The sequence below is a fragment of the Rhagoletis pomonella genome, unplaced genomic scaffold (assembly GCF_013731165.1).
Source record: "Rhagoletis pomonella isolate Grant_MI unplaced genomic scaffold, Rhpom_1.0 Rhpom_scaffold_00011, whole genome shotgun sequence".
In the NCBI taxonomy this organism is placed as follows: domain Eukaryota; kingdom Metazoa; phylum Arthropoda; class Insecta; order Diptera; family Tephritidae; genus Rhagoletis; species Rhagoletis pomonella.
In genome coordinates, this window is record NW_023458565.1 from 24,988,860 (window position 1) to 25,014,069 (window position 25,210).

General features: G+C 34.0%; 1 protein-coding gene across 1 annotated transcript in view; it reads left to right on the forward strand.

Moving 5' to 3' along the window:
* Window positions 1-8,888, forward strand: part of LOC118746885 (contactin-associated protein-like 5) — a 45,959-nt gene extending 37,071 nt beyond the window's left edge. The window contains exons 9-10 of the mRNA XM_036480855.1: window positions 6,897-7,111; window positions 8,468-8,888. Of these exons, the coding sequence (XP_036336748.1) occupies window positions 6,897-7,111; window positions 8,468-8,871 (619 nt within the window). The 3' untranslated portion in view covers window positions 8,872-8,888. The remainder of the gene's footprint in view (window positions 1-6,896; window positions 7,112-8,467) is intronic.
* The last annotated feature ends 16,322 nt before the right edge of the window (window positions 8,889-25,210 follow it).

Below are 25,210 nucleotides of genomic sequence, written 5' to 3' on the forward strand. Positions count from 1 at the left end.
TATTTTTTTACATTTTGAGGACAAAAATTATACAAATTCATCAATTTTAAATATTAATATCGTTCTGAAAACACCAAGTTCTTTAAAAATTGCGATAAAACGAATTACTAAAATGGAATATTTTAGATACTATTTCCCAACGAATAGTAGTATAAAAATTAAGATCGGCAGCACTGAAAATAAGCATGCCAATCTTGTCAAAATTACAACAAACACGTCGCTACTGACAACACCTGGTTATTATTCCACCATGTATTTTCACTTTTATATGATTTTAAAATGTTGGCAAACTTCAAAAAAAAATCATGGCCGACAAATTGAGAGAACGGTTCTACCTTGCTATGTTTTTATTATGATTCGAAGTATTAAAAAAATTAGAAACCAGAAATCGACGAAAATGAATATAAAATCGTAAAAATTTCATGGAATTATTTAATTTATTTATATTAAAATTCTTTAGTATACTTTTGTATTACTTTTGAAAGTTAAGTGCATCGTGTGTTTGTAGAACTATTTATTAAACAAGTAATTTTTAAGAAAAAAGCAAAACCGACTTTAATTCTCATATACAAATTTAGGAGTACCGTTAATTTTTTCATGATTTAATGATCGGATCCAAACCAAATTATGGGAGGACCCTTAATTTACCATCTATCTGGTAAAAAAAGAAGAATTAGAATCGGTTCACGCGGTCCAAAGTTATGTTTGAGTTCTTTGTAAATTTTATGTAAATAAAATGCAATTTATGAAACTTTAAAAATTTTATTTATTTATTACATACTGTACGTAAAACTTGCATAAATGTATTTTAAAGAGCGTATTATCTGAAGCAAATTTTCTGTATTTGCTGATAATATATATTTAGAAGTATAAACACCCTGGGTGCGCCTCTGGCGTCCTGATTTGCTACACTTCTATCAGAGGAACTAGGCGTTGAGCTTTCTACCTGGATTTACACCTGGGTTCGTTGGTGTCATGATCTGAGATGTTTTGGTGAGGAGCTCCGAACTTCCATTTCTGGGATTTTGAGGCTAAAGGTTTTCCTTTTTGGTATCGATAACTGACAGAGAAAGCGATTTAACTGTACGGAGAGAGTTTCATTGTACCCGGTAAGATTAGGGAGCTTCGGTAGTCGCTCGATATTCGTAGCAATCCATTCGTGATGAGGTTTTATCATCGGTACCTGCCAGGTTGATATTTGGTATGTGTCGTTTGACACTTTCATCAGGCCCTGACAGTAAAAAGGAAGGAGTTTTCCGTATGATCTTTGGCGAGATAGAAATAGAAAAAGCTTATTTAAAAAAAAGTGTAACTTTGTATTGACTTTGAAAATAGTAACCCAGAGCAGAGCAAGACTGCTTTAGGAGGAATACTTGATTCGTATCTCTTTTTTATGTCAAGGTGACTTTTTGGAAGCAGCCGTAGCCGAGTAGTTACAGACGCTAGAGCTATCGGTAACATTTAGGCTCAACGTTCGGACTTATCAACATAAAAAAGTCATTCTAAAAGCGTCTCTCCTTAGTATATAGGTAAGTAGGATTGGCTGACGCCTGGAGCAACACACTTAGGCCATTCATAGAAGGCCCATTATGTTACCACACTCTGACACCTTTCAATTATCCCCCCCTGCTTAATCATTTCGTGTCACTGATGAGTCTCATCAGGCATCTTGCGTCAGTTTTTGAAACCGCACAAAGGTCAACTGGAAGCGGCGATACCAGATACCGCAGCCTGGGCAGTGTGAAACATCTCGTTTTCCAAGTTTCCAAATTTGTGCAATATTAAAAAAATTCAACAAACTTTCGTACAAATTTCAAACTTTTTAAAAAAATCAATCGAAATTTTTAGCCATTTGAAACTCGTACTTTATTCTACTAGAATTCAATGGGCTACAAAGCTGCATACTCAGAATTTAATTAAAAAACTTGAAATTTTAATTAATTTAATTAATTTTAATTTTAATTTAATTTCTAGATTTTTTTTTTAAATTGCATAAAATTTTAAGACAGTTTCACAATACAGCGATGTTCTATTAAAAAATTTAAACAAACTAATTTTCGTGATTGGGATAAAGAAAAATATTTTGGGTGTTCACACAATTCGGATACGATTTGCACCAAATTTTGGCAAATACCCAATCGTGTGACACTGCCTTTAAATTTGTATTTATACGGATGTTTTTAAAGAATGAACTATAAAAAAAAACTAGCCAAAATTAAATAACAGCAAAAATAATGTTTTAATACTTGTGAAAATTTGGTGCGGCTATAATTTGTTCGACTACTGTACATAAGTTGACTATGATTACTCGGCCGTGCTATCATAGTAGCACAATGCCACTAAGCGCATTTGAAAATTTTCAGGCAATAGCCTCATGCGATTATCGATTATATTTTTTGTTGTTTGTGTGAAAGATTTTATTTTTATCAGTATTTTTCTTTTAATGAAAGTATGTTGAAATAAAAGTGAAACTAAAAAAAAAATTTGCTAGAACTGCACTGTGCTAAGCAGTTGTCGGTCGTTGCTTACAAAACGAAAAGACACCGTTAATTGATTTGTAGCTTTCTTTATCAAATACCAAAGACAAAAAAAGTGTATTATTTGACAGTATGAAAAATGAATTTTTGCCAGAAGAAGTGATCAAATTATATACATATGTATAGCGCATCACACGAAGGCTATGAAAGACTGGTTATCAGGGCAATAAGCTGAATAATAAATCTGCTATCTTTAATTACCGCAAATCAAGTCCAATTCGGCTCTCCAATTAAAGTCAAAAAACCACTTTGAACAGAGCATCAGCTACTTCGCTTGAAAGGACATTGCAGTAGTTTTGTCATTGTTTCCAGTACACCATTTTGCAGACTACTAGTCAAAATACTGAATTCAATCTCAATTTGTTGTACGAAAATTTTAAATACAATCGCACAAAACAATCGAAACAAATGTCGCTAAAATTCAGTAACACACACATTTCACCTCAACTGCAAATTTCTATTTAGTTCCTTCGCTGGTTCTGATATTATGTAAATCAACTGTAGACTTAAATATCTCATCTTAGATACATATGTATAACTTAAATTATCGCAAACATATGAAAACAAATGGCCAGCAGTTAACCCACATTTCAATTTACATATTACGTTCGTAGTCGTACGAGCAGTCTAACAGTATTGACAAATGCTAAACTTTGCTGCCACAACATTTCAAATCCAACATAAATCGTAATTTAATGTTGACTTGACATTCGTAGGAAAACAAACATCTACTAAGGCTGGCTGGCAGACAGACAGACAAACAGACATACAGACAGCCAGCTACACAGACTATATAGACAAAACAGACCTTAAGCACTAACACTTGATTATTAATATAAACTGACTGCGCTCCAATTTGCGTCTTGTGTCACTCAAGCTGAAATGCCCGGGAAGGAAATTGCAAGGCACTGAGCGACAGTTTGACTTGGCTTTGCTTGCATACGATACTCGAGTGCATTCGTTTATAGTATGTACATTGCATTTGTTTTAAGTTTGTACATATGTATGTGCGTATGTGTGATGTGCGTAACAGTAACTAAACTCAGCAAGCAGAATGAATGCCACAAGTAGTGCCAACACTTTGACATTCACGTAACTAAGAGTGCTACTTGTTTGTCTCTATTGGTCATCTCATGCCGCACTGTATGAATACGAGAACGAGTAATTTCTGTCAGCAATGTTACCAACTACAAATGATTTGTGTACTCTCACTCGACAAGCAGTAACAGCATCAGCACTGGTAATAAACATACAGCTCATATTGCATAATGGCAAGTATTGTTATAACAATAACAACGACGAGTTACGTAGAAAGTGTCGAGAATAGGTACATATGTGCATATGTATGTATGATTTTAGTAAAGGAGTAATAGCAGTAATAACAACATGACACTTGACAGACATTGTAAAATTGCATAAGGAAATTACTAGATTAGCAATGAAAATTCGTAATGTTCGTGTTATTTAGTTATAAACACAAATGTTTAGATACTTTTTACACATGGCTTCATACAGCTTAGTCTAACTATAGCAAGATACTATTTTTAATGTACTTACTTACTTATATACTTGCACTGGTGCGCCCTCACCCGCTTAGCTGTGTAATTTATTTCAATAAAACTTAACATACACTGCCGGCAAAAAGTGCAAAACTCGTGAATTTAATGAGCTACAAAACTGCGTACTCAAGAAAATTCGAAAAAATCTGATTAAAAAGTTGAAAATTTGCATGAAAATTTATTGAATTTTCGCGAGTTTTGCACAAAGTTTAAAAATTATATTTTTATGTTTTTTGTTGTAGAATGAACCATATTTTTATAAAAATTTTGCGGAAAAATAATAAATAGATATTGGTGCACATATTGTGCAAAATTCGCTGTGCCAATACTTTTCCCGGCAATGTACCTAAACAACGATTCCACGATTTGTACAGATTTATTCATTTTGGCAGTCACAGAACGGTGTTTTCTGGATATTTTTGTCGAGACTGAGTTCAGTTCAATAAAAAAATATCCAAAAAACCTCACTCTGTAACGGACAATATGTACAAATCTGTACAAATGTAAATCGCGTGATCCTTGCTTTAAGTTCGACCAAAAATAAGTGAATTTCAAATTTTTCGTTTGAAAGTATTACTTTGAAATAAAATATTTTCTCACATAATCCTTCTTGAATCTCTGTTGTTTGATAATTGGTGTCATACATACATATTTTAATTAACTTATTCCCTTAATTCAATTTAAATTAAAATTTCAAAATAGATGGCAACCCTCTTACGTTTGGTTTAGAAATCAAGCCTTTTCAAAATCATCTCTATTGTTACCTATATTGTATTAATTAATTAAACTTATCAACTAATTTGAATTAATCTCTTTATACAGGTGGCAACCCTCTTCAAAGTAGTTGAACACTATAACCTTTTTAAACTTCTTTCGTCTGACACCCATATTGTGATACATATGTATGTATGTATTTTAATAACGTAGTTCCCTTAATTAAAGTTGAATTTTACTTTTAAAACAGGTAGCAACGATATAATATGTAGTTTAGAAATTAAGACTTTTTAAAACCATTTCAGTTTATATCTATGTATATTGCAATAATTCATTTAACTTATCAAATAATTTTCGAACAGATGGCAACCATTTCCAAATACTAAATACTAAATGCTCAATATTAAATAACTAAATACTCAATGCCGATCCCGCCCATCCCGAAACTAATTTTTAAAGTCCCGAACCCGCCCATCCCGACGTTTTTCAGTATTTTGCCACGGGTCCCGTGGGTTCCGAAATCTATCAATAAGAAAAATTCACATGTCTTTCAAATTAATTTTAAATAAAAATAAAAAATAATGAATAATCTGGCATCTTCCGCTTATTTTGTTTTGCTTTGCTGTTCGTTTTCGTCTCAATAAGGCATAAAAAAGTGTATATTTCATACAACGTTTTTAAGGAAGATTTTCTGATTCTGTATTTCAATCACCTAATTTTCTTAGTTCAAGTTGAATTTTACTTTTTAAAGAGGTGGCTACCCTCCTTCATGTAGTTTGGTAATGAAGCCTCTTCAAAACGATTATGGTTGACACTCGTACTGTTATAATTCATTAAACTTATTAAATATCATTAACTCATGTTTCTAAACAGGTGGCAACCCTCTTAAAAATATTTTCAAGCGACAACCTTTTTAAAGCTCCATGGTTCGACACCTGTACCGCTATTCATATTTCATCTAGTTAATTATCTCAATTAAAGGTGCATTTTTTTAAGAGGTGGCAACCCACCCACATGTTTTTTTTTTAATTTGGCATTTTCAAAACCATTTCGATTCATATCCATATTTTAGTAATGTATTAAACTTAATGGGATGTTGTTTTTATAACAGGTGGCAACCTTTCAATGTTCTAATCCCGCCGAGATGAACACGTAGGTATGCTTCCGAGCTTCAGCCTACAATAGCTCGTCAAAATGTCTGTAATGAGTTTTGTTTTCGCCTTAGAGAGGCCTATGAGTAGCCTGTAACTTTCAGCTTTTAGCTTGGCAAAGACATGTGTTGTTACGCCAATGCAGTGCCCTTAGTTTGGTATTTTTCTTTCTGAACGCTTCCTTTATCGTGTTGGGACCTACTGAAAAGAAGTGATCAGGTCCTATCGGTGTCGATGCAGCAGCCATTCTAATTAACTGATCGGCTTCCACATTTCCTTTGACTGCCATGTGCCCTGGTATTCCTACCGATTGGAAAGCATTATTCTCACACAACTACTGAGGATTTTACCTCGAAGGATGTGAGTGTCGCCTGACTATGACTGAAGAAAATCTTTCACTGTAAAGCTCAAACGTGTACCTGAGGCTGTCCCGATTGGTATTAGTGGTGTTGAACGGAAATTCATAACAAGACCAGAGAGTTAACGTACGTAGCTTCTGGCGCTGTTTCCCCAAATGTTTTTGGCTTCTTCTGGCGACCGCATTGTATGCTAAAAGAGGTCTCACGAAATTTCTGTTACTGTGTCACAATAGCGATAGTGAACGATTGCTAACTTCCAGGGTACTTACAACTTACTTTTTATTATTTTCGTTATGTCGCATTTTTATTTCCAACACTTTTTTGTATGCCAATAAAACGAAACTTTTTTTAATTTATGTCTACAAAAATTAAACTAACAAGAAAGATGATTTATTGTCTATGCCCTTATTTCAATGTATTTAGAGCACAATTGTTGCGGATTCCCTTTTCAGGCCAAATTTATTGCTTAAACATATTTTGAGCTTTGTTTCTATTTAATGTGTTTTACTTATTCTACCATTTGTTATTTTCCTATTTCCATTTACGCATTCATTGTATCGTTTGGCTGGATGGCAGTGGCGCGTGTCCTTGCTCCATCAACAAAACATGTGTGGACCCAAATCAATCATGCAACTGTGATGTGAAAGAAAACAAATGGTATTCGGATGAAGGCTACTACAATGAACCGCACAGTCTGGGCATAACGAATATGTATTTTCTACAACAAAAGGATTTGGAAGAAGATTCACAGGGACGCATAACGCTCGGACCATTGGAGTGTGTCGAAACGAGTGAGTGAATTTTGTTAAGGATAATTAACGATAACGAGCATGCGCATTAGGGTGATATAAAATGAATACATTCACGAAAATTTTAAATAAATCTTTAGGGGTCACTATCAGTGTTTAAAAACAAATCATATTTTTTAAAAATCGCAAAAATTCGAAAAAATTTTGATTTTGACCCTGAGAGATAACTATTTAAAAAAAAATATATTAAAATTTAATCAAAGATAAACATTTTTCGAGTCAGCTACTAACTAATGTTATTTTGGGACATAAAAATTTATTATAAAAGCCTTTTCACTTCATTTTTTTGTTTTAATTTTACATAGACTTTTACCATGGTGGTATCAGGTTTTTGCCTGAGAAGACCCCTTGTAAAATTTTCCGAAGAAGAATTTTCTATAATATATCAATCCTCTAACGAACTTCCAAATTTGCTTTTTACGGGATTTCTTGAAGTAAGGGTCAAAACGGCATTCTCAGGTGGGAGCTAATGGGTTAAAATGTTGTACGAAAATATTTCTCATGAAATTTTACTATATATTTCCTAACCTTTAATTTCACTAAGACATTTATTTTAACCATTTTTTCAACTTTTTTTAAAACTACTTAGACAGGGTCATGAAAATATTAGTGGGCCATAAAATAAAAATTCGAGTTAACTCTTACTTTCAGAAAATGTTAACAATAAGGTTTGGAATGGTTTTGGGCTGTCGCACAGTGTAGTGAAAATACTTTTATAATATAAGTCTAAAAATAATAGTTATCGATGACTTTAAAAAGTTTTGTCTCTCATAATTATTATCAATAGACTTTTATAACTATTACGAAAATTTTGATGATTTTTATAAAACTCCACCACGATTTCTCTGGGTATCTGCTTTGACAGCTATAATCCATCGAATTTTCGCAATTTGAAAAAATTTAATTTTCTCAAACTCTGGTAGCCCAATAAATTTTTTTTATTTTAAAATTTGTATGCATATACATATTTATTTTTGTACATAGAACTAAATTAAGGGATGCTCCAAACAAAATTTAAATGTTAATATTTTTTAAGGACCACCCTAATACGCATATATGTATGTATGTAATGTGGTTATATGTGATAGTGTGTTAGTTATTTTAAAGCGCCAGCTTTTATTTATTAAGTTTAAAGAAATTTCCAAAATAACTGCAGTTATTTTATTTTTTTCACATAAATGTTTAGCACATTTTTTTGCATAATTTATTTACTGCTTAGCATCCTTTGCCCTCTTCTTTTATGGCCTTAATATAAATTTTGTCTACATACGTACAAACATACATCACTCGCATGCATACAATAATTTCGAATTTCTTTTCATCATTTCCTGCACACAGACACACAAAAGTATGTCGTCACCTTCACTACATCACAATCGTACATCGAAGTGCCGGGCTGGCGCAAAGGTGATATTGCCTTCTCCTTCCGCACCACCGGCGAAAAGGCCATTCTACTCTTCCAACCGCCCATCCGCCCGAATCATCCATCGTTCATGGTCGCACTTACCGGCGACTATCAGTTGACATTCAACTTTACCCTCAGCACTGGCACTACACGAGAATTGGTAATTAACTCGCATCGCAAGTTGAATGGCGGCGAATGGCATAAAATTTGGATTGACTACAATGAGTATCACGTACGTTTCATGATAAATACAGACTATCAAATGGTTGATCTCTTGCCCGAGGAGGAATTCGGACCATTCGAGGGCAGCATGTACATTGGCGGAGCAACGGCGTAAGTAGAGAATATCAAAAAAAAAAAAAAAACACAACCAAAGAAATAAAATTTAAGTAAATGTTTACACATAAAAGAAAAAGTCATTGAATAAATCAGTCAGCGGAAGGAAGCTTTGTATGCGTCTCAATATGAAAATTGTAGGCGAAATTTTTACTTCCACATATTTCCCTCGCTGAAATTCCATATTTGGTAACTACGCGTATTAAATATGTATGTTGCCCTTGATTTATTACGACAATTTTTTATTTATTTAATTATTATTGTCGAAGAAATGTGAAGTGAAACAGGAAAAGAAGATGAAAGTTCACCAGCCCTATTTGTAAATGTTTGTCCGGCAATATATACGTATGAACATATTTATTTGCACGACCACAAATGAGCCCTCTTGTATTGCCAAGTTGACGACGTTGACGTTGACGATGAGCACAGCATGCCAATTTGGATTTATCGTTTTAATTGAACTTTTAATATATACCATTAACTGTGTGCTCATTCAGTCAGCGCTTATTTACGCCAGCGTGGCATGCACACTCATACCTACATACATATATACATATATATGAGTACTCGCACTTATTCAGATGCATTGACCAAAAGATGCGTAACTCAACAGCGATAATTGCATGTACATACATATGTATGTATGTGCAATTATACAATTTCTTCGTTTGCCTTGCTTTGCCAACTGTAGATCGTTTTTTTCACATTTCCCTCAAGTGTTAGTGAAATCAGGAAAATCAATCACTTTAACGGCACCTTAATTAACAGCGCGCACTTTTGCAATCTTTTTACAATTAATCGCTTCGACTTTTCGCTGCTTTAATTTTTATTAATAGCACTTATTTCCTATGGCTGTGGAAGTTTACCTGCTGCTGCTGCTCACAAACAGGCACTGCAAATACATACATACATACATACATACATATGTATATAATGCATTCACGCATAATCCTCTGCAAACTGAAGTTTTACTAGCTTGTGATTTACATACATACATACCCTATTGGAAATTATAGAGTCGTTGCATTTCTGACAGAATATAAAAAAGTGCGCCAGGAAGTATGCAATTAAAGTAGCTTTGCGTACTCAGCGCATACTTACGAGTATGTTTACATATGTCTGTACTTCTCAAACGGTGTATGACATAGTTTATGAGTTCGAGTTAGCGTTATGATTTCAAATTTAACAAAAAAGAAAATGAGTAATATCACCGAAAATAATATACTTTATTTTTAAAAGTTTCGTATTGCCTCGAGTTCATTTCAGTCAAAAAAACTTACATTTCGTAGGTAGTATTTACACTGAATTTTTTAAATTGTTTGTATAGGTGGCAATTCTTTTAAAAAGTGTTTCCGAAAAGAAAAAATCCTATACCAACACTTTTTGTTTCAATATCTCATTGTTGTACTTCATTTAGCTTAAGTAGAATAAACAGATTGCAATTTGGGAACGGTGGAAAGTCTGTACTGTAAAGACAAAAGATATTCCATTTTTGAAATGTTCCCTTAAATTGAATTTTATTTTTTAAATAGGTGACACACTCTTCGATCGTCTGACATCCATTTTGTAATATTTAATTAAACTGAATTTCAAGTTTAAGCGGATGGCAACCCTTTTAAAATAAAACGGGCTTGAACATATTTTGTATGACGTCCATATTGTAATATTTCACTGAAATAATTGATTAAATTAAATTACACCTTTAAACACCTTTTAAAATATTTTCAAAAGTCTTCTTAAATATATTTTATTTGAGCTGGCATCGCTTTGAAGGTCTCATTTAACTTATTGTTTTCATTCAAATTGATTTTCAAACAGGTGACAACCCTAATTAAACATATTTTCCAAAAAAAAACATCCTACTAACTGTTTCAATTGACATGTAGTCCCTTATTGAACTTATGAAATAGGAGTGGTCTTTTAAACAGGTGGTAACCCCTCTCAAAATATTTTCAAAATAAAAATTTCTTAAACCTCATTCATTAGCCACCCATATTGTAATAACAAAGTCTTCCTTTTTTTTATAAAATTTTATTCATATTTTTAAATAGGTGGCAATCCTCCTGAAAATATTTTTCTAATAAGGTTTTTAAGTTTTTATGGTTTCTCAATCACATTGTGAAGTTTTGTTGGACTTTGAAATAAAATCTTGCTTTTTAAGCAGGTGGCAACACTCTCAAAAAAAAAGTTGCTATATATCAATTCAAAACCAAAGTTATCTTTGTAAGCCATCTCACAAACATTCGTATTTACAATATTTTTTAATGCGATTTAATTTAACTTGTCAATTAAATTGATTTTCCTAAGCTGGTGGCAACCCTCGTCAAAGATTATTTGGAAATAGGTACAGCTTCATTAAATCCACTCTCGTTTGATACCTATATTCAATTCTTTCGCTTAGCTTATCAATTAAAAAAATTTTAACTTTTTGAACAGGTGGCTACCCTCTAAAATAATATTTTTGAAATATATCGTGTTTGAGCCACTTTCGTCAGCCACCTACATTGTTGTGATATCTTATTAAGTTATTTATTAATCGATCTTAAATTTTTAACGGGTGGCAGACCCCTTAAAAATATTTTCGAATGAAATCGTTTTGGCACCCCTTTCGTTTGACTCCCACATCGTAGTAATATTTTATTGGACTTATTAAATAATTGATTATAATTGTTTTTTAAAGGTGGCAACTCTCTTCAAAAAATATCCTATACTTTAACTCGGGTTATAACCTATTTTTGTGCCCAATTTAGTGCTTCGACTTAGCTGGTTGCTTGTGTGTTTGGAACAAAAAGCTGGCCACAATTGCATTGTATATTTACATAGTTTTTTATTCGATAGTTTCATACGTTTTTCGGCGACCACAAATTAACAGAGTATACCCATTTCATCCCTCAGGTCCCTTTCGGTATATTTTTTCCAAATAGCGGCAATTCCTTTCTATGGGAATGCAATAGCTATTTTGACAGATCCGTCTCTCTAGATCCGTTTCGTCCCATACTTGTGCCCTTTTTTGAAAAAAAATTAAGCTCTACTTCTGTCCACTGTTGGGGAAATATACTTCAATGGTATGACGCCTGAATTCTGGCTACCAATATGAGTCCGCGGTCAGTCTGGGAAATGCGTGTTCATAAGAAAGATCTTTTGTATCCCTAAAAGGCATCAGCTCTAATAAGTAGGTAAGGTGAATGAATTACCTACTAATTCTAGTCTTAGAATATCATTTTGAACCCGTTCGAGTTTAAAACACTAAAAGATGATTACTGAAGAGCTGCCATCATTTGCCGCAGACTGATAATTTTTTTTACTTGCATATCATATCCCTACAGGGTTAACCTATCGAACACCCGTTTACAGCGATAGTGTATTCGTATATGTATGTATCTATGTATATATGTTTGATCTTAATTCGCATGCTCTTTATTAGCACTCACTTCGCGTGCTTTAGTTCGACAACGTGTAAATAAGTGAGCCAATCAAGCAATCAATGTGTAGAGTAATGAAATTTATTGGCTTGCAGCGAACTTAAGCGCCAAGTGGAATTGCAAAAACATTTCAATCGTATTGCGAAATGTGCGCGCGCTTTAAAACAGATTGAGAAAAAGCTTAACTGCGTATCTTTAAATACGTAGCAGCGAGATTTATTGAAAACAATATTCTGAAGTGAACTGGAGTTGATAGGGTCAGAGATAAAATTTTTAAAATATTCGAAAATATTGAGGGCATCCCTTAAAAATAATGTGACAGTCGTTCTGATTCTTAGACACAAAGCTGCTGCGATTCCTAGGGCGTATATGAACATACATATGTAAGTACAGTATATTTTGCTTAGCTGCACATCCTTCTTTGCACGAAAAACTTGTGCACCTAAGCGAAAAAGGCACTTAAGCGAATTTTCTTTACTACTTCAATGAGGAAGGTATCCGAATCCCTATGAAACCAAATAATGGAGAAGCACTTATCACGTAGAAAATAATGCAAGCGAAATTTTTTTCGAATGGTATCTTATTATCTATATAACTAGAAAAATTGATAGCCATTTCCGTTGTTCTGCGATATGAGTAAAATAAATAAAAGCTTGTAAATTAAGTAATTGTAGGCCAGTGCAGGTAAGCGTAATACTTTCTTTGATAATTGATACTAGTTGCACAATTTTTAAGGCAGCTATCGCCAATGTGCAGGTATGTTGAATGCATCTATCGGAGCAGTTTCCTTATAAATGTTAAAAATAATGTCTCAGATGCGCATTTTGGGGTAGGTATCTTAAATGTGCACTTAAGCATAAAGGCAGCAAAGCAAAATATACTGTATATCTTATTTTAGAAATACCTGGGCAGCTGTCGCAAATGACAAGCAAAGCTCAGAATTGAAGTGCAGGTTGAAGCTGTTTTATTAATTATGTGTACAAAAAGTTCCTTTATTTGGAATTTTTAGTATTGAAACTTTGTTTCCACGTTCAACCATTTATTTAGCATGTGTATATGGGCAAACTTCGGGATGTTTTTGTTTTACTGTCACTCCCTACTCTCGACAGAAGAAAACGCCAAAGAATTTTTTTCGATTTATTTCAATCAATGGAGTTCCAGACAAGTACTATAAAAAAAAACAAACAAGTATTTGAACAATTTTAGTATTAAAGCGTTTACTTAGGCGAAAAAGAACCAAAATTACCAATTATAACATTTTTTTTAATAACTTTGGGAAGTTTTCAAATGGAATATTCATGTTAGAGGCAATGAAAGTTGGCATCTTATACAACATATCTGTGGCGTGCCAAAAGTGTGCCGCCAAATTTAAAAAAATGCAGCATGCTATTTGGTAAATTTTGATATTTTTCGTTTTTTTTTTCATTTTAAAAGTTTAAGTTAGTTAAAAATCGCATTAAATGGTGAAAATGTATTTCTTGCCATTGATTTTAAGATGACGAAGATTTGCGAAACAGAAATTCCTATTCTACAATTTTCTTTGGCTTACTCGAAATGCATTCTAAAATTGTTATATACATACATGAAGAATTAAAATATATATTTATCAAAAATACTAATAAAAAATATTCCACGCCAATATTTAATTACTTTTAAATAATATAAATTTTAAGTTAAGGTGTGCGATTGTGTATAGTGCTACGGGGCGTATACGTTACACACAGAACTACGGGTATATGAGCACGAGTTGTTATCTTTTTTAAGTTTTCATTTCAAATACAATTTCGCAATGGAATCTTGTGCTTTATGCAAAACTGATGATAATGCATTGTCTAAGAAAAAGGTGTTAGCATTTTCGACCAAAAACATGTATTTGTCACGATTTTAGTTATCACTCCTCCCATTACCCATTTGAATTGCATAAATATAAACTTGGGATGTCCAAAGAGATCGATGTTTCAAAGAAACGTTTTTTTTATCCTATTGTTTATTTAAGTGTTAATTGTTTTTTCCCTTTCAACCGACATTTTTTATAGGCTTTTATCCTGACACCTTTGATATTATGAACCGGTTTTGTTTTCAACCCGTTTAGAAGGATACATATGTCGATGACTTGGGTTTTGTTGGTTATACAACCCGAGGCCTGCATAAGAAGTCCCCCTCTTAAGATTTGTAATACTTTGACTAGATTGGCTTGCAACTGAGCAAATTTTCTCAGCCTTTCGGCCCCGTATTGGAACTGTGTTTGCCTTCTGATTATTTCGGGGGATAACACAGTGTCTCCCATTCGAATTCGTCACAGCACTCCGACTCTTGCCAATTCGTTAGATTCCGACAATCGTTGGAAAATTTTACCAAACCAATTTCAAAACCAAGAGCACCATTGGAAAAGTATGTTTCTGTAGATGTGGAGAGTTTTTTATGGTTTCAATTACAGCCAACATCGTTGTTTAAAAATTTCAGTAATTGTGTATTGTAGTTGTAGCAATCTGTTCAATTTGAGTGGTTTTCGCATTTTGTTTTACTTCGTATTTGAAATTAAACTTTTTAATGAAGATAAATGTGATGATGCACAAATAAATGATAACGAATAAGACAAAAAGGTGATGGCAAAATTGAAGATGAAGACGAAAATGAAAACGATGAGAAATACAAAAGAATTAGGGTAACTGAAAGGGTAAACAAGTTTATTGAAATTTTTCGCTAAAAATCAAAATAAATTCAGTCATAAAAAATTTAGTTATCGAAAGTTATCAAGTTACTGAAATTTATCGAATCATCGAATTTGATAGTTATCGGAATTAATAAAGTCATCCATGTTTATTAATTTATCCCAACGTATCGAATTATTCAAATGGATCAATGTTCATTGAGCTGTCAACTGTCCGTACCAAGCTATAAAAATTTATGTGATTATCGAAATTTTCCAAGTTAATGAAATTTATCAAGTTATCGATCATAATTGAATTTTATCGTTATTAATAGAGTTAACGAAATTTATCGAGTTATCGTAATGCATCGAGTTCTTTAAACTTATCGAGTTTGCGATATTTATTGATGTACTGAAATTGGTCGATTCATCGAATCGAAAAAGCTTTCAAAATATATCGAGTTATCGAAATTTCAAGGTTATATAAGTTTATCGAGTTATCGCTGCTTATTAAATTTTATCGTGTTACCAGAGTGTAGCGAGTTATCGGAATTTGTCGATAGCTTTCAAAGAACTTGGTGTTATCAAAATTTACCGAGTTATCGAAATTTCTAGTGGTGTCCAAACTTTATCGATTTATCGATATATATCGGTACAGACATACAGTTTTGAGTTATTGAAATTTATCGAGCTTTCAAAATGCACAGTTATCGAAAGTTAACGAAATTATTCAAGTTATTGAATTTTGTTAAGATATCGTATTTTGGTGTTTTTGAAATTCATTTCATTATCAATATGTATCAATTTATCGACGAACTGGAATGGATTAGGTCAATTCCAAGCCCTACGAACACTCAAAGATATAAAAAAATTTAATAGCAGAAGATTTTCCGGAAAATTTTTTTGTACCTTGTAAGTGAAACGACGTGCTAAGTTAGCAAACCTCTCCAATGGTCTTAAAAAACTAGAAAAACCGTCGAATTTCGTCAGTAACCGGCACCCGTAGCTATGAATTAAAGATGCAACTTTAGAAGAACTCCGCCAAAATGCTTTCTGAAATACGTCATACAAAAGCTCTTCTGAAATCCCTTCTATTGGTAACGATAGCCTGAAGACTTTAATTTTTGCCATTCCATGCAGAAATGAAAGAAGAACGTATTGCAAAGTGGAAGGCAATTCTACACTGCTCCTTTTTCAACCGCTAAAACGAATATTCACCAGACAACGCCTTTGTATATCTAAGGATTCTAATTCATTTTCTAATCACACAAACCAGTTAAACATCTTCGGGCTCCAGCAGCCTGATATCTGGATCTCATTGCGGAGGTCTATGTGTTTTAACAAAGACCTACTATATACCTACTAGTCGTTCACCGATGCCAATACCAGTTACCGTTACCTACGGGAGTCGCTGATACTCCACCTGTACGTCAGACCGGCAGCATGCTTGCAAAGCACTGTGAATGTGTTTTATTTGGTGCTTGAAGAAGCTCCTCTAGCTCAAGCCTAGATTGTTTAAGCAATACTAAGCCCATCTCATAAGGTCTGGCTAGTTATCCGCTACAAATCAAGTGATAACAAAGCGGTAAAAAAAAGGCCAAAAGTTTAATTTTTTGTAAACTACTGATTATCATAAAAAGGGCAAGTCTGTTCAGAAGAAGGTTTTGAGCGACTTTTTACTCCTGAGTGGCGCCGCTCAACCGCTCAGAATTTCCGATCACAAGTCACTCATTGTGTGGCCACGGCTTAGGGCTTCAATTGGTCATTACCATAGATGCATGATGGTTTAATAACAGAAGGCTCCTCGATTTGCAATAGTTGTGTTTCTATTCCCCGTTTACATAGCTACAACAAAACCGGCATCTCTAAGCCAATCCAAAGTATTTTCACTTCCATGAAATTTTAACCCTTCCGCGGCGTTTGAAATAGTACAAATTAGACAATTTTAAGAAAAAAAGTATTGAATTCAGCTAATATTTTATTTATCATAAGCAAATACTTTTTCGGCAAGTTCTGTATGCTTACCGGTTCAAAGTTACCCTTAAATACCAAATAATAATTTGTGTCAAAATGTAGTGTTTGGAATTTAAACCTTACTATAATGTTTTGGGTCAATTTGACCCAATAATAGAAACTAGGCAATTTAAGGAAAAAAACGATATTGCCATATGAATTCTGGTTAGATTTTATTTATCACTTGCAGACACTTTATCGGCAAATATTGTATTCTTACCGGTTTAAGGTTGGTGTATGGAAAAACTATGTTGCCCTCTAAAAAACAAAATAAAATATTTTTTGCCAAACCATAGCTGTTTATGCTTTTAACGAATAGACATCGTCGCAGCTTGTTTAAAATTGCCTAACTCTGTAATTAAGGAATTTTTCATGAAAATTTGGTCATTTTGATCCAAACATTGCAGAAGGGTTAAAACCAAAATAATTATTTTGCGCTTTCACCCAAAAGCTTTGTGCGATATTACACTCGTAATTGTCTAATTTTCGGTGTTAGCCTCGACAACTTAATCGATGTATTCACACAAAAGTTTTACAACAACCGAAAAGTGGAACACCTAACGCATAGTTCACGCCATGCCGGAAAACCAACAATACAAAAAACAAAGATGCTAATGAATGTAACGATTACAAGGGTTTACCGTTGCCATTTTTCGCACTTGTGGCAAACGGCGAACGTAATACATCTGACATATATATATATATTTTTCAAAACCATTGCAACGCACCACAATGCCGGCTATTGCAGCAATTTGAATGTATTAACAAGCGCACTTAATGTCCGCGAAAATGGGTGCTTTAGTGAGGAGGATCCATTCGAATTGACAGCAACGCGGAAAAAGGACAACAGAATTTAATGAAAAGCACGCCAGCCTTGCGCCACATGTTGCTGGGCCGTGCAAAAACAAAATAGCAAAACAACAAAATGCATTCATTTTTTGGCAATGCCATGTGGCGCTTAAAAATAAAATATGCCCATGTGTGTGTGTGTGTGTGTGTGTTTGGAAATGCTTCCGCCATTATACAGTTTGCATACGGAAGTTGAAAGGAAATGTCTCTGTAGTCATGTGCGTATGTGTGTGCATCGCCAGCGATTGGGTGTTGCGACAGCATTGAAACTAAAAAAAACTTGCTGCATTGCAGCCATCAACATTATTACCAAGGCGTCCGCATTGCAGCGTACTAAAAGTTTTGTTGGTGCGTTTGCTATGGCTGTAGCGGTTGCTGTCGCTGACGACAACGTCATTGTCGTTAGCGCCATGCCAATAGCTGTCACAGCATGAAAGTGCTTAATTGCTTGTGATGGCATTAAATAAATTTTTAATTGCTTCGCACTTTTCAGTCACACTTCCGCTCTCTCTCCCATGGGTATGTATGCATGTACATATATATGCAAACCACTTTCCGCGCATATGTATGTATGTGTGTGTCTGCTAGAGTTGCCACACTTTTATCCATATACATATATACTATATACGTACGTGCGCACTTCCTTGACGAGTCCATTGACGGCCACCATTGTGTGCTTTACTTATCAGAGTTCCTTTTATGTTTTCACTTGATTGCTGTTGTGTCACTTGCCATAGCGCGCGCAACTCTATATACCTGTGCATGTGCGTGTGCTAAAAATATTAATCCCGTGATCCCGGCCTTTTTTAGGTCCCAAAATTACGGGATTCTCGGCAAATAATCCCGGTATTTGTAAATTTGCACTGATGGCAATGTTATATAAATTCAACATGCCTTGAGCACGTTAATCCAAAAAATTGTTGAAAAAATTAGCAAATTTTTATTATTACCAAAATGCTCGAAAACCACTCGAATGGTTTTGTTTTGGTTTTCTTTAGTCAAAAGTTCAAGATTTTTCTTTTCGTTTGGTATATGGGAAGTATTGGTTGATATCTTCTAAGTAGGTTTATGTTATTCAAATATATGGGCATAAATTATTTTCCATACAAAAGCACTTCGTCATCAATTTGCAAACATGTGCATGCGTTGGAAGTGAGCGAAGGAGACAGAGAGTATGTGTGTGTAGGTACTTCCGCTTTTGAATAACTGATGGCGCAATATGAAATGGAAAAAATTAAGGGGAATATGTAGATGAAGAATATGATAAACATAAAAGTAAAAACAAAGGTAAATATAAAGAAAAATATGAGGATGAGGATACCGATCAAAGTAAAGATGAAGATAGAGGAAGAAAGGTTAAAATAAAGGTAATTATAGAAAAAGTGATATAGACACAGGCTTAATCTGGGAACTATTTCTGGGTTTTAGAGATTTTCGGAATTCTCAGGACTTATCGATATAATAATCGATATTTTACTGGTCTTTTTATCGGTATCTTTTATCGATTTTATTATCGAAATTTTTATCGATATTTTTATTGATTTTGCTATCAATATTTTCGGTACTTATCGATATAATTAACGATATTTTTTATCGATTTTTTGTTGATATTTTAATCGATTTTTTGTATCGATTTTGTTATCGTAATTTTAATCGATTTTGTTATCGATTTTGCTATCGATATTATTGTCGATTTCGTTATTGATTTCGTTATCGATGTTTTTATCGATCTGATTATCGATTTTGATGTCGATATTATTATCGCTTTTGTCATCGATAATTTTTTCTTAGTGTGTGCTTTCGTTTTTGACTCGATTTGCTCTTAACTATACCACGAAGGCGCTGGACTGTTCCTTCTTATTTAATAATTAATATTTTCTTATAAATGTCTAGCTCATTATACATACATATAACACCGTGCGATAGTAAATTTTACACACAAAAATCAATATATTCGCGAAATCATAGGCCAAATATAGTAAAATTTCGTTTTTAGTTTTTCACTCTGATGTCAGTAATGCAAAAATTATTAAAAAAAATTCAGTGAAATGTGCCTAGAGAAGAAGTATACATAGATTTCAAATTAAATTGTTAATTCTGTAGAATTTAAACAGACACAGAAGTTAACAGTTAATATTTGCTTTTGAAGAAATTACATGTTAAGGCCTTATATAAACTCGATAACATCTTCGAATTTCGTCCTTCTAACTTTATCAGCTTAAAGGTTTACCTATTCGTCCTCGTGATTACAAAAAATTTAAATTTTTGAAATTCTAAAGAAATTACCTCTTTCATTTGGTACCAATATTTGTATTCTACATTGCATTGAATTTTGTGATAATTTGAAATTGTAACAACCACGTCTCGAAAATCCCGGCATCGTAAAAAGCGGAAAAATTAACATCCCTACTGTATACGCATTTCTGTGCAATTTACAAAGGTTACGTATACGCTCTGGCGGCGCCGGAATATTTCCTCTTCTGTTGTAGCCAATGTTGAAAATTTATTGCATTTTAATTATTTCGTTTAGTTTAAAAGCTATTTTTATAAAAGTTTGCAAATCAACTAAGCAAATATTGTGCGCTCATAAATTTAAAAAAATCCACGCAACACCATATCTTTTAACTACTTTTCTCAACGCTTTGATTTAGCAAAATTCTTTAGCTTATACTTGTATTTGTTTTTGAATTTCTTCGTTAAGTCGTAGCAAAAATATTCAACCAAACAAGCGTTCTTCATATGCACTTACCAACCAGCCAGTCAGCATGCATATTTGCATAGTGAAGTCAAGCTGTTGCTAATGACTTAATAGGATGTAGCTGCTATGGTCAGTTGATTTTGCTAGCGCAGACACTCAAATGTTATTGGTGTTTTCACAAGCAAGTGGTGTGGCATGGGAGTATATTTATAGTCACCTCAAAACAACCAACATATGAAACTCCTCCTGCTACTCATATGTATTATGCCACATATTCATACATACGTATGTAGCTACATTAGGTTACCTCAGCAAAACAAATGGGCTGCTTCACCAAGGGAACCGTGAGACTCTAACTTTTTAGGGCTTACCTTAAAAAATTTCATATCAACTTGGTGAGCTAAACTGAGTTTAAAATATCTCTAAAAATAGAATTTTATGTCAAAATTGTTTTTAGCCAGCACAAACTTCCCTATTAAATAAATTATATGCCGACAGGAAGCCACTAAAGTCAATAAATTGTGTACTGAGGATTTTAATCAGTACATAGCCATGCGTAGGCCATTCACGGAAACAAATGTCAAAAATACATTCTTTGAAGTAAAATGTTGGTGTGGCGTCACATATTTTCAAAATTTTGGGAACGAGTAGCGAGTGAAGAAAAATATTTCTTTAACTCACCCGCCAACTCTTGATATAATTCGTTAACATATTTCTAAAAGTATCTAGAAACAAGTGCCGATGGACATCCAGTCAAGTGTAGTAAGTAACGTTAAAGACCGCATATTTCGGTTTATCGATTTGTCATAAACGTGTATTATCCAAAAGTTAATATTTTTACAGTTTCTTTGGATCTTGATCTTTATTAAAATACTAGCAGACCCTGCGAACATTGTCACGCCCAAAACAAATTTTTTTATTGAAACTTTTTGTTCCAACATTTTCACCAACAATTCACGTTCACGAGTTTCACTGGCACATTCGTCTGCTAAGATTATGCTTTGGAGGTCATTTGTCGCTTTAAATAACATAACGAAAGTGTAATGTTCGTGAAGAAGTTCTTGAAATTCTCCAATTGTACCGCATTTCATAGCACGGGTAATCGCAACGCGAAATAAATTTAAAGAATTTGTTCCTCATCATTCCCTGGTGGCAACAATGATCCGGTTCGATGGTGAATCTGTCCTTGAATCTATACTCGAATCTGTATAGTATAGTTCTACAGAAATTCAATATACACATACTTATTTCAGACGAAATACCTTAAAAGCTTGAATGCATAATAACACGGGAAAATTACGTCCATTTGGGCAAAACGTATCACAGGAGAGTTCCATATACTCAATAGTGCAACAGGTCTATTAATCTGACGTTCACGGCACCTTTTCTCACTTAGTGATTTTTAGTAATAACTCGACTCCAGCGCCACCTGGCAACACTTTTTTGCAATAGTATTGCTCTTACCGCTACCAATACATTTTTTAAATATTAGCCAAATCGGATCATAAATAAGATTTTTCGTAATAACTCAACTAAAGCGCCAACTGGCGGGTTAAATTGTAAAACTAAACTATCCAGAGATACACTCAAATACACACAAACAATTTCTTTAAAATCCGGACCCCCATTTAGCAGGATTTCACTCACAAACACTACTACAGAAGAATTATAAATACATTCAAAGATAGCTAAAAGTCTGTACGTTTGTAGGTCCCACGCCCTCTTTTTAAATAGCCCCATTTTGATCCATGAGTATGGGCTTGATTTCATATACATACATATCTCCATACGAAGTTCCAGCACTTTACCATGAAAACTTCCAGAGATATGCAGTATGAAAAATTTGGTTTGTATGGGAGGTACCACGCCCCCTTTTCCAATAGCACCAATTTTCTCCAATATATGCGATTGGTTTCATATACCTCCATACCAATTCCAGTACTCTACCATGAACACTTCCAGAGATATGCGGTGTGAAAAATTCGATTTGTACACTGAGCGAAAACAAGTAAGAAAGTCTAAGTTCGGGCGGAGCCAAACATTAAATACCCGGCGCAAGTATTAAATATATGATTTTCACCTTTCCGAAAGCTACCGCTACATGGTAAGCCGGTGTGTATCAATTCTGAGTAAATTAGCGTCCTTAAATTTCGAAATATTGCAGTTTCAAGCATTTCTGAAACTTGCCGTTATATGATAAGTGGTCGTAATTTTAATCTGATTCCAATAATTTTCAACGGTTTGCCTCTATGCGGCAAGCACAATAATCATACCGAGTTTGGTACAAATTGGTAGAACGGTTACCGATATACATATATGTGATCATAAGTGGGCGGTGTCACGCCCATTTTCCAAAATTTTATCATAAACGTATTTCTTGGTAGAGAATTGTTGCAAGCATTAATTTTGAATAAATTAGCTTTAATATTTATTGATTTATCGAAGATTTCGTATTTCTCCAAATTACCGTTATATGGGTGGTAGGCGTGGTTATTGTCCGATTTTGCCCATTTTCAATACCATCCGTCCTACGGCCGAAATAAGTATACGTACTAAGTTTCGTTAAGATATCTTAATGTTTACTCGAGTTATCGTGTGCACAGACGGACGGACGGACGGACAGACAGTCACCGCTTAATCGATTTCTCTTTTCATTCTGATCATTTATGTATACATTTGTCTATATCTATCTCGATTCGTTTTGCCTGTTACAAACAACCGTTATGTGAACAAAGTTATAATACCCTTGTGCACAAGTGCGCTCGGGTATAAAAATATTAAAATCAAATAGAAACGTAATTGATCTTACTATAAACATCAACGAAAGTACTGTATATTGGTAAATATTTAATTCAATTACGCACATATTAAAATGACTGCGTTCGTACTGAAAAAGCATCCGTGAAATGAATAATCAAGACAAAAACTAAAAAAAAAATTTAATTTGCATGTTGCCTGCAGTGGAATTCGAACTCGACCATCTGCGGATATCATCAACTTGTGGCAAGCATATTTGCGCACTCAGCTACACCCAGGCATATAAATTTGCTTTCAAATGTTGAATATCCATCAACACCACAGCACGCGATTTGTACGGATAAACATATATGTACTATGTATGGATGTGTGTGTTGTCACCGCTCACAGAGCGGCGCTCTGCATGCTTGGGGTGCGTATGTACACTTACATATACATACTCAGATGTGAACAGTCAAATACGTGCGTAATAAATTTTGTATGAAAATATTATTTTTAAATACGAACATTTTTAAACGATAATCAAATATAAAGTATTCATTTTTACTATGCATTATTTCCCTCTGTGTATGGGAGGTGCCACGCCCCTTTATATACCGAATTTTTGTTAGCCTATAACCATCAAAAATCGGTTCAGCCGTTCTCGAGCTTTGCGAACAGTAAAAAACGGCTTTCGAAATATATATTAGCATAGATTTTAGTTAAATTTTTAACTTTGTAGGATTTGCCAAGTTTTCCTACAGTTACAGGGACCTACAGTTTCACGCCGAGTCCGAACGGCGATTTTATTTTTTTGAGAAGCTGTTTTTCATGGCAGAAATACACTCGGAGGTTTGCCATTGCCTGCCGAGAGACGACCGCTGTTAAGAAAAAACCTTTTTTCTATATTTTTTTTTGCGGCGTTGCGGATTGGAAGCGCGCACTGCTTACCACTACACCACAGCGGCCGATCATCCGTAAGCAATGTACTTTCCGTAAAACCAGGATTGTAAAAAATATCCGGCTAGTTAAAAATAAAGAATAACTCGATTTGCTTCAAAAGAAATTTTGATTATTCTACTTTGAATACTTTCAACGACATGGCCGAGCCGCTGTATTTTAATTTGGTGCACAATATCGAATGTCAGTGTAAAGCTAATACAACTCACCGTTCAATCGGCTGCGGTACTCGCCGTCGCCAACGTGCTCCAAGAGCCGCCTCACTTGTTGGCAAGATCAGTTCTGCATCGGATTTCCATGCTGACATTATTATCGGGATTTGACCATTATTTAAAACAAATATAAGAAACAAATTTCGATAGTTTTATCGTTTGTGGAAAAGTCAAATTTCGTTACAGTTAAGAAAATAAAAAAAAATAAAATGGGGCCTAGGCCCAATTTTTGTGTCTGAACACATAGCACACAGCCCCAACTCTATCGCCCATTTTCGTATGCTCAACCGTCTGCCAAACACCTTGTATAATAGGATGAAAAGGGTGTCCCTAGAGTAGTGAAAAAAACATTTTTTTGAATAATGGTATAAGGTCACTAGCAACACCTGTGAGATTTTCCTTTTTATGGAATGTGAGGCATCCTAATGTACATATGCATTACTGTATGTACACTCTCAAATAAATTTTCTTGCTTAACTGCAATTCCAGGTTAAGTCGTTGACAGCAATTTGATGGCAGCTTAAATTTATTTACTTCAACAGTCATTTCTAGTTATTCTTTTTTTGTTTTTCCATGATTGCTTTTCACTTCTCTCCGAATTAGTTTTGTTTTGCACACTTTTCTACTCAGTACTGTCTGACCATTAATTCTAGTGGGGAAAAAAAAACAGAAACAAACTGGACTTAGCTAATGGAATTTTCATTTCCTCTTCTTATGACTTTTCAGTTTTTATGCGCATAGCTTTTTCGTTGATGCAGTTCTGCTGTTTTCGACTACATGAAATTTCCAAGCTTAATGTT